Below are 10,347 nucleotides of genomic sequence, written 5' to 3'. Positions count from 1 at the left end.
GCCACGACTGACTCAGGGCAGTTGTGAGCATCAACCATGTGACCAAAATCCAGACACTTTTTAGGTGAAACTTTCAATTCATTTTCAATACATTTTATTCACCAGTTCAAATGGGTCATCACAAGACACTTCAATGAGGAAAGTAAAGACAAAATAATACAGAGAAATCCAACAAATCCAAAGTTTCCTTTGGATTCCCTGTCTGAGCAAGCACTTGGCGACAGTGGGGAGGTAAAACTCCCTTTTTCAGGAAGAACCCTCCGGCAGAACCAGGCTCAGACAAGGCGGCCATCTGCCTCGACCGGTTGGGGTGAAGGTAAACCCAGCGAACGATGCTGAGGTCAGGAACTGATACGGACTTTTATTGATTTTAAAACAAAAAAAACAAAACAAAAAAAAGGAACTGTGGATCCAGTCCATTAGTGCTGCTCAGTTCATCACATCAGATGTATCACATCCTTAAACTTGGACACAGCAGCAGCAGCAGAACGTCTTCTTTCTCCAGGAGAAGATGCGTTCGAAGCAGTTCTTCTTCTTTGTCTTTGTCCTTCTCTGGTCCTTCTCATTGCCTTTAGTGTCTTCATCATTGTTTCTGTCTTTGCTGGTCTCAGTGTCTTTAGCAGTGTCACTGTCCTCAAGCTTACTGCTCTTCAGGTCACTTTCATCATCAGGCAAGCCTGTCAGGTTGATTCTGTTCTCTGGATCTGCAGGCTTAACCGTGATGGACAGGCTGGTGGAGGGTCTCGGTTCATCGCTAAAAAAGAAAACATACACGGTTGGGTTTACATCCGACAAGCAGAGAATGTAAACATGAAAATCAACAAAAGTCCATATCAGTCTTTTGTCACCTGCTGGGCTGCTAATGTCTCACAACCTGTGTACAAAGTAAACAGAAACACACTTACCAACTGCTGGTGGGGGAGTTGCTGCTGAGGTAGCTTCTCGTGATAAAGGGATGCTTCAGGATACCACTGGGGGTGATTCTGTCTTTCTCGTCCCATTGAAGCATCGCCTTCAGGAGCTCGATGCACTCCTTTCTCTCATCAGCCTCTGCTAGGTTGTCCGTCTCAGAGCACACCTGGTGCAGAAAACATTTTGAAAGTCCAACAGTGGTCAAATCACCTTCCACCGTGAAATGTGAATGCCATAAATGAAGGTGAATTTTCAGCAACTAGCTGCTGCTTCCTAACGTACCGTTTCGATTTCATCCAGAGAGCTGAACTGGTAAACTGCGTCGTCGAAATGGGTCCCAAAACACTCTGTAGGTCTCTGAAAGAAGAAAACAATCATGCTTACTCAAGTCTTTATCTTATTGAGTGAGTAAAGGTCAGAGGTAAAATCACAGTAGGAGTATTGTACCTTCAGCTGCCACAAACCATCAGGCATTTTCTGAAAAAATAATTCTGATCTTCGTCCAGCATCGATGACATGTTGCGGTGGCGGACCCAACAGACCGATCATGCGTAGGAGCTGCAAACAAAACATAACACCATGTTAGACCTGAAGCTATTCCTGTGACGGCTTCTAATGTGTTTCAGCTGCAGTAATTTACTCACTGTCCAGTATTCGGAGTCTGTTCCGAAGAGACCATCTGAAGTCATCATCCTCTCCATCACGCAGCCTAAGGACCAAATGTCGATGGCCTCAGAATACGGCAGGCCCAGGATGATTTCTGGAGCTCTGAAAGTGGAAAAAACATCAAATGAAGATGTGACACAGTAGACAATAAGGAGACAGCGCTGAATTAAAGAAGTTTCAAAAGTATCAGTATTTCATACCTATATGCAACTACTTGGAGGAGCTTTCCCGCTTTGGTTTTGGAGCTGTACTCGGCCTCACCAAAGTCAATGAGTTTGACTCTGAAGGGCTGCTTCACACGATCCACCATCATGATGTTGTCTTCCTTCAGATCAGCGTGGATTATGCCAGCGCTCTTTGTCGTATCCAGAGCTACAGCCAGCTGCAAGTAACAACATTTATCAGGAGTTTGTTAAAGAAATCTGTCACATGACAATAAAAGCAGAAGTTGTAAAGGTTCCTGAAACACCCATGTTGATTCTAGCACCACTCAAGGAGAGAAATATAAGGAGACAATAGAAGGTCATACCTGCTCAATAATTGTGCGGACGTGTTCCAGTGGCATTGGCTGTTGTGAATTCCGCAAATAGTCCCACAGGCTGATGTCCAATTTTTCAAACACCAGTTGCCGCTTATTTTTTATGAAGACGTCTCCTTTGTAGTCGATGATGTTTGACTGCTTCGAGTTGTGGCTCACGAGCTTTTTCATGATTTCCGCCTGTGGAGAGACAATATGTTTGCTGAGCCACAGAGTCCAATCAGTTTTTCTCAACTAAAAAGTACATAACATCACCAGTACCACTACTCAGAATATTGTAGTAGTACTACCTCTTTTTGAAAAATGTCTTTTTTGTGTCACTGTTCAGCTGGAATCAGTGTCTTACCTCATGGTCTAGATTGCTCCATTCGGGCACCTTTACAGCCACGTGCTCTTCGGTGTCGTTCTTCACACATTCCACCACTAATGCAAAGCCTCCATGTCCGATTTCTTTCACGAACGTGTAGCCTGTTGAGACTTCGGAACGCTGGCTTGTGGTACTCTCCTCAGAGGAAGATGAGGATGAACTTTGAATGTTCTTTTTGAGCTTGTCACAGAAGCCTGAAAGTGAAGCAGACACAAATGAGAAACATATTCTATGGATGTCTTGTTGAACCATTGGTAATCTACCACACTGATGTCATCTCAGTTTTCAATCATATTTGCTAAATATTGAACCAATTATCATAAAACAACAGCACTGAGTGTTACAACCTGTTCTGAATTGTGTTATAAGGCATATTGGACAGTATTGCAGCAAAACTACATGGATGTTTCCTCAGAAACTCCAAAGTGTTTACTTCATTAAACAGAAGTCTGCTCTTTACAGGAGTACTGGTTGGTTTTAGTTATCCAGTTATGACCAAACCTGAACACTTCTTCTTTATCCAGGAGAAGGCGCATTGGAAGTAGTTCTTCTTCTTTGTCTTTGTCTTTCTCTGCGCCTTCTTCTTGACTTCAGTGTCTTCATCATTGTCCTTGTTGTTCTCATTGTCTTTAGCAGTGTCACTGTCCTCAAGCTTACTGCTCTTCAGGTCACTTTCATCATCAGGCAAGCCTGTCAGGTTGATTCTGTTCTCTGGATCTGCAGGCTTAACCATGATGGACACGGTGGTGGAGGGTCTAGATTCATCGCTAAAAAAGGAAACATAGACGGTTGGGTTTACATCCGACAAGCAGAGAACGTAAACATGAAAATCAACAAAAGTCCATATCAGTCTTCTGTCACCTGCTGGGCTGCTAATGTCTCACAACCTGTGTACAAAGTAAACAGAAACACACTTACCAACTGCTGGTGGGGGAGTTGCTGCTGAGGTCGCTTCTAGTGATAGAGGGATGGTCGAGGATATCACTGGGGGGGTTCTGTCCTTCTCCTTTGAGTTGTGGCTCATGGGTTTTTTCAGGATTTTCACCTGTGGAGAGACAATATGTTTGCTGAGCCACAGAGTCCAATCAGTTCTTCTCAACAACTAAAAAGTACATAACATGAGCAGTACCACTACTCAGAATCTTGTCGTGGTACTACCTCTTTTTAAAACAATGTCTTTTTTGTGTCACTGTTCAGCTGGAATCAGTGTCCTACCTCATGGTCTTGACAGTTCCGTTCGGACACCTTTATGGCCTCGTGCTCTTCAGTGTTGTTTGTCATACGTTCCGGCACAAATCCACAGCTTCCATGTTCCAGGTTTTGCATCAACTTGTAGTCTTCTGGGACTTCGAAAGGATGCCTTGTAGTACTCTCCTCAGAGGAAGATGAGGATGAGGATGAACTTTGATTGTTCATTTTTATCTTGTCAAAAAAGACTGAAAGTGAAGCAGACACAAATGAGAACCATATTCTATGGATGTCTTGTTGAACCATTGGTAATCTACCACACTGTTGTGATCTCAGTTTTCAATCATATTTGCTGAATATTGAACCAATCATCATAAAACAACAGCACTGAGTGTTACAACCTGTTCTGAATTGTGTTATAAGGCATATTGGACAGTATTGCAGCAAAACTACATGGATGTTTCCTCAGAAACTCCAAAGTTTTACTTCATTAAACAGAAGAGTGGAGTTACTTACTTCACAAAAGTTTGGTTATCTAGATTTTGCTGAAATGTGGAAGTCTCTGAGTTTGGTGTTAAGCTGGTTTCACTGAACTACTCAATAAACGAATAAATAACTCAATAAAATAAATTGAAATGGTGTCTCCACTCAGAGATTTTGTGTTTGCCATGAATTCTACAATGCCTTTAAAAACAATTTAAAATTTCTCAGCATTGTTTAATTTTGAAAATGGCATTTTAAATGACTTAAATGACATGTTGCAAGTTAAGGAAACAGAATGAGCTATTACCTTACTTATTACACTTACTGAATGAATTTACTGATCAGAAAAAAGTGACCTTAACTCTTGCTCACATCAACACATCAGATTATCATTATATACTCCAAAATGAATATTTCCCAGTAGAAAAATCCTGCTATCCCAACATATCTATGTATTTGGTCATGGTTATAGTCAAATTATTCCAAGTTTGGAGCTTTAAAACCATATTTTGTCTTAACAAACATGTTTGTCCTGCTCTTTACAGGAGTTGGTTTTATCCAGTTATGACCAAACCTGAACACATCACTTCCCTTCCACACTGCTAAGATCTTACTTTTAATAACAAGATGTTAAAAATTACAAGACCAGTAAAAAACTGAGTGTTACATCCTGTTCTGACTCACAGATTTCATTACAAATTGGACAGAGTTGTAGAAAAATAGATTTTAAAACTTCCTTCTGAATGTTTCCTCTGGTGTTTGCTTCATCAAGCAGAGCAGTGAAGTCACTTACCTCAAAAATGTTGGCTTCTTTGGGTTTTCTTGAAAGGTTAAAGTTGAGATTAATCTCGATGTCCTGCTCGTTTCAAGTCGTCCTGTTGTCTTGTTGAAATCTGGAAGACACTGTGCAGAACTGTCTGCACCCTGATTTAAATGCAGCACTACCTCGTTCAAATGTAAACAAAGCAGCATATATGTAATGTTGTTATTTTTTAAACTTTTAGCTGTCATATTTACTGTAAAGAAAGCACACAGTGGATAAATTTGGGTTCATGTAAAATGCTGAAACACTGGTGTAGTCATTGTATATGAGGAATATGGCTTTCCAAAGGGAACAAACTTGGACTTAGTTGAGCCTTTGGAGAAAACATGTTGGGGGTAAATTGTGCCATCAATTATGTTGAAGTAAAATTTAAAATGTTCCATCTCATATAATGTAAGATCTGTCTCCATTTGTTCATGGATGACCTGATGGGCTGAAAAGTCATTCTGTCCATCTTCATCTGCCACCTGACGTATGAACTTCCCCTTCTTTACTTCTCCTACACTGCAAAAAGTCCTCCTTCAAAAACAAGAAAAAAACCCACAAAAACAAGTGACATATTACTTAAACTAAGCAAAATTATCTGCCAACAGAACAAGAAAATTTGGCTTGTCAAGATTTTCCAAAACAAGTAAAAATATCTAACCTCAATGAAACCCAAAATACCTTAAAATTAGTATATTCTCACTAATAAGTGCATTTTTCTTGGAAGAAATAAAAAATATGAGACCTCTTTTCTCAATATGTTGAAAAATATTCTGAAATGAAGCAAATGCTCGTGCCATTGTCTTGACATAATGATATGTAGTAAGCATTACATTACTTGAAAAGTTATACTAAAATCTAATTTACTTTTCTTGATGGAACGGCAACAGTTCAGAATATTTTTCTCTCTATGTAGGATAACTTTCTTAAAATTCTTAAAATGAGCCAAATGCTGTGGAATTCAAAAATATTCATGCTTATAATCAGTGATCCTGACTACAAGAACAGTAAATGTCACTTGCTTAAATGAAGATACAAATCCAATTTCTTTTCACCTCTTTATTCTATTTAAGGTGCAATCTGTATCAAAAACATTTTACAGAAGAAAGTGCTCTGAGGAGCCCTGAACAAATGCTAAGACCTGAACAAACTGACTCATCTAACATTTTCTGGAACTACAGAACAACGTACAAGCCTACTCACTGAACTTCCTCCACTCAGCCATAGCTTTTTTATATGAAGAAGTCATGTCTTGGTCATGGATGGCATCCATGAGGACCTCTGTCTGCAGCACAGAGAGGAGTGTGGTTATGCACTTGGGGTATGTGAGGTGAAAGGTGTAGCAGCATGCCATGATGTACATCACACTGAGATGTCCTCCTTTGGGAAGATCAGCACAGGCATGGTTCCGATGGCCAGAATGCAGTTGCTCTCACAGACGATCACTACAGGGCTGGAGAGCGGTCTTGCGTTCAGGAAAGCGTTGGGGTCTTCCACAGACTGAAACACAAATAGAAATATGAGGCTAATTAAGTGTGAATTGAAGCTTATTTGTGTGTGTGTTTATGAGAGTAAACTAAATGGATATGTGGCAGGGTAGCAATGCTCGTCTTTGTCTATAATTGAAATAAAAATGAATATGTGGAAGTGACACAAGACAAGAAAGTGTAAAAGAAACAAAGTAGTTGTGAGCCAGTGTTTATGCCTTTTTATGGATGTGTGTCAAGGAGCCTACTACACAGCCTGCAACTACAGCTGTCATTCTGTTTTGCCTGACTGATGTGAGTCGTCCAGATATGTTCTTTGTAATGTTAGACATTTTTCTTTGGTCATTGCCAGGCTCTAGTAATGCAACAATATTCTTCATAAACAGCTTCACTGGGTTAAGGCAGTAAAAGCAGTCTGATGTCAAATATTGGAAGCATTTATCATTTCTGTTTTGTGGGATCAAATACACAGGCGAGCTCAGTGATCTTTTAATTTCTGAAATGTCTTTACTCAATCCTGTCGTTTGCTTCTTTTTAGTACTTAAGAAGTGCCGTGATGTAGCTTGATAAGAGATGTCAGAATTGACCACATTATATGCCACATGACATATGATGTGCTGTAGAATACATCTATTTCAAATTTGTTTACTTCTGTGGCTGTATCACAGCTTATGTTGCAAAGAAAATGAAACTGAGCGCTTCACCCAGTTTCTTAAAGTAGGCCTATTCCTTTCTCAGTGTGGCAATATGAATGTTTTCAAAATGTAGTGGTGTGATGTATCAAAAGCAAATATTTACAATAAAAAAAATCAGGAGAATGTCTAAAAATGCGGTCCCTTAACAATAGAGTTTAATAGCCCTGTTGTAAAGCATGTGAAAAACTATCAAACATCATTTTTTTACCTCAAGATGTGAAGAATGGCCTCACTTGCATGCCCCAACTTCTTGGGTGGAGCAATGGGTGATGGGAAGACGTCTGGCAAAGCTTTCATCATCGCAACCCCTCGCTTTACTGTGAAAAACAAAAACCACCTAATTTATTTACTGCAGTCAGTTATTCAAAAAACAACATAAAACAGAGTAACAAGACAAGAAACAGAAGTGAGTGTGGTTGGGAGAGACTGCAAGAAGCAGTAAACTGCAGGTGGGAAAATGAAAAAAGCACATGGTAGAAGTGGTTAGGATGGTTGACAAGTTATGTAAATGGAAAATACTTGGTGGATGTGTGAAACTGAGCAGCACCAGCAGCACTGACTACTGTGGTCAGCTCATGGATTCTTAAGTTATCAAATGATAAGTAATTACCTTTATCAGCCAGTGGAGGTCTCATGACTTTTTTGAAAACGCCATAAAACTGGATCTTCTCACAAAAGGTCTTCCAGCGGTTCTTCAGTTCAGCTATGAAGTGGGGGTTTCCTTGATTGAGGATCCGCTGCAGTTCATCCATTATCTACCACAAAAGGACACATAGCAAATACCTGTTAATCAACATTCCAATCAAAATCTAGTCAATAAAAAATGTCTGGACCCATTATGTAAAGACCAAACAAATGAATTTCCCTTCGGGGAGCAATAAAGTTCTATTCTATGTAAGTAGAAATTGCAGCGTGACCTGCTTTGTGAATTATGAAACAATTTGTGCAAAAAGAACCTGGCCAACATCTGTCCTTAATTTAAAAATGGAAAATGGCTAACAATCTATCATTTGTAAACTAACATACATGCATCCATCCATCCATCCATCCTCTATACACCGCTTTATCCTCATTAGGGTCGGGCTGACTCGGGCGAAGGCGGGGGACACCCTGGACAGGTCACCAGTCTGTCACAGGGTTACATACACAGACAGACAATCACACGACATTCACACATCTATGGACAATTTAGAGTAACAATTAACCTCAGCATATTTTTGGACTGTGGGAGGAAGCCAGAGTACCCGGAGAAAACCCACGCATGCACAGGGAGAACATGCAAAACTCCATGCAGAAAGATCCCAGGCCGGGATTTGAACGGGGATCTTCTTGCTGCAAGGTGAAAGTGCTAACCACTACGACACTGTGCAGCCCCACATACAATCATATTAAAATAATCAACTTAAAATGATTTGATTTGCTTACATGATCCACTTCTCTGAAGCAGGGATATGCTTGAAGAATCTTGGTAGGTCTGTCGTGCTCCTTCAGAACATCAGAGTCGATGTAAGCCCGTCTTGCTTGGTATTCCAGGTCCAACAGCTGGGCAAATCCTTCTTGTTGGGCCTGGGCTTGGATTTGTTATAGGCTCCTGCAGAACTTTGTAGTGTCTGGCCTGGTTCTGTGGGCTGTCAGTAGTTTCAGGCCCTATTGTTGAAATGAAATTATGATTACTGTTTCACTTCTGCCATTACAGTTTGAAGAAATACAAATATTCAAAGTTACTGACTTTTAGTTTAATCATTTCAATGTTTGTATCTAAAACTAAACCATGTATAACTGACTTCTAAAAGAAATGTGACAGGTACATCCGCAACAACTCACCACACTTTCTCACAACTCAACTCTATATGGAGTAGATGTTTATTGATGGAGCAAGACTGCAAAGGCTCTGGAATTCCTGAGCTGATCAAACTCAGATAAGCTGTCCCTCTCTCCAGCACTGACCAACACCCATCTCTATAGGAGGATTGAGACAATTTGTATTCTGTAGGTTTCATTCACAGAAGGATGGAGCTCCTGTGAACATTAAACCCCTGGAATAACTTCTTCTTTTTAAAAGACAATGACTTTCAATTATATGCTATGGATGTTTGTTTAATGAACTTCATCTAAAATCCCTTTTCAGCTTTAGGAGACCCTCAGCCGGAGACGTCTCTGCCTTCCACAGATCAGATAACAAGTCGTAAAACTTTATGGCTGAAGGCTGGAGTCACCCTCTCCTCTCTTTGACTGAAACAAAGAGACTGGAACTGAACTTACAAAACCTTGCCAAATTAATATTTCTGGAATGTATTTTGTGTTTACAGAATTACCAATGTCAGTGGAAATCATTCATCATTAACATGAAAATCAAGATTCTATCTTTCACAGAAGCTGATTTATTAATTTGTGATATTTAATCTGATTCCTTCTTTATTACTCCATTTAGGTTGAATGATGACCGTTGTATTTACCTGTTACCAAATCTCTGACTTGTTATATTTTCACTGTGATACATATTTTTAATGTCATAAACATAAACATATAGTTATGAATGAAATGATTCACATCATATGAACATATGTATTAATCTACACATTTCACTTTCACGCAACTGAATATGGTGGGATAGACAGATCGTGTTTTGCGCGTTTAATATCATATTTTAATCCATTCTGGACTCCTCTTTCTTCTCTACTCTGTGAGAACAAAGAGATTCCAAATTCCACCAGACTCGCGCCTAAAAGTTCTCTCTCTCCGCCCAGGTCCTCCCCTTAGCTGGACCCACAGATAAAGTCAGCCGTAGCCCACATCATCTCTCTTACCGCTCTTACTCTCTTGCCCGCTTCACTTCCCTTTCTTCACTACCTGAGGAATCCATAACAGAGATTCCCATTATTTTCTTACCTAAAGCGCGTTTTTCCTATCTTCGAAATTCCCTCACCATCTCAGTTTGTTAACTATTTATCTCTTAATATTTTTGTAACTTAAGGAGACATTTTGCTCAATTTTAAACCAACGTTATTCGTTTTAATCTGAAGAACAGATTCAGAACCAGCATTTATTTTTCTTAATTTTGACCGTTTTTCATCAACACCCGTTTTTCTTGGCTAAAGCCTGAGAACCATCATTTTTAAGCACTCAGCTGAGAACTCCGGAGACCTGCTGGATCAGGTCTTTGCATAGAACCGATCAACCCGCGGCAGGACATCTAGGCGTGG

General features: G+C 39.9%; 1 protein-coding gene and 1 long non-coding RNA gene across 3 annotated transcripts; both read right to left on the bottom strand.

Annotated features, from left to right (window-relative positions):
* Window positions 1–459: 459 nt before the first annotated feature.
* On the bottom strand, window positions 460–3,470 carry LOC127536837 (homeodomain-interacting protein kinase 1-like). Its single transcript, XM_051958172.1, has 10 exons — window positions 3,402–3,470; window positions 2,985–3,250; window positions 2,463–2,677; window positions 2,108–2,296; window positions 1,779–1,960; window positions 1,557–1,680; window positions 1,360–1,470; window positions 1,195–1,269; window positions 906–1,078; window positions 460–754 (listed from the first exon to the last, which is right to left on the bottom strand). The coding sequence occupies exons 2-10, from the start codon at window positions 3,214–3,216 to the stop codon at window positions 460–462; spliced, it is 1,596 nt and encodes a 531-aa protein (XP_051814132.1). The 5' UTR covers window positions 3,217–3,250; window positions 3,402–3,470.
* A 234-nt stretch (window positions 3,471–3,704) lies between these two features.
* On the bottom strand, window positions 3,705–8,691 carry LOC127536757 (uncharacterized). Of its 2 annotated transcripts, XR_007945950.1 has the most exons (6): window positions 8,570–8,691; window positions 7,755–7,899; window positions 7,353–7,461; window positions 6,166–6,462; window positions 4,948–5,496; window positions 3,705–3,919 (listed from the first exon to the last, which is right to left on the bottom strand). It is a non-coding gene; the product is annotated as an uncharacterized LOC127536757 (long non-coding RNA). The 2 variants fall into 2 exon arrangements; XR_007945951.1 differs by lacking the exons at window positions 3,705–3,919; window positions 4,948–5,496 and having other exon boundaries at window positions 6,007–6,462.
* Window positions 8,692–10,347: the final 1,656 nt, after the last annotated feature.

This window comes from Acanthochromis polyacanthus, chromosome 13 (assembly GCF_021347895.1).
Source record: "Acanthochromis polyacanthus isolate Apoly-LR-REF ecotype Palm Island chromosome 13, KAUST_Apoly_ChrSc, whole genome shotgun sequence".
Lineage (NCBI taxonomy): Eukaryota > Metazoa > Chordata > Actinopteri > Pomacentridae > Acanthochromis > Acanthochromis polyacanthus.
The sequence above is the reverse complement of the archived record's forward strand: the minus strand, read 5'-3'. Positions and strand labels throughout refer to the sequence as shown.

What these genes read in the sequence shown, in the direction of transcription:
- LOC127536837 (XM_051958172.1), bottom strand. Translation starts at nt 3,216, where the DNA reads ATGGTTAAGCCTGCAGATCCAGAGAACAGAATCAACCTGACAGGCTTG. An exon ending in GGAGCAATCTAGACCATGAG is followed by an intron (nt 2,297 to 2,462) that starts GTAAGACACTGA and finishes GTCTCTCCACAG; the next exon opens with GCGGAAATCATGAAAAAGCT. An exon ending in CTCCAAGTAGTTGCATATAG is followed by an intron (nt 1,681 to 1,778) that starts GTATGAAATACT and finishes TTCCACTTTCAG; the next exon opens with AGCTCCAGAAATCATCCTGG.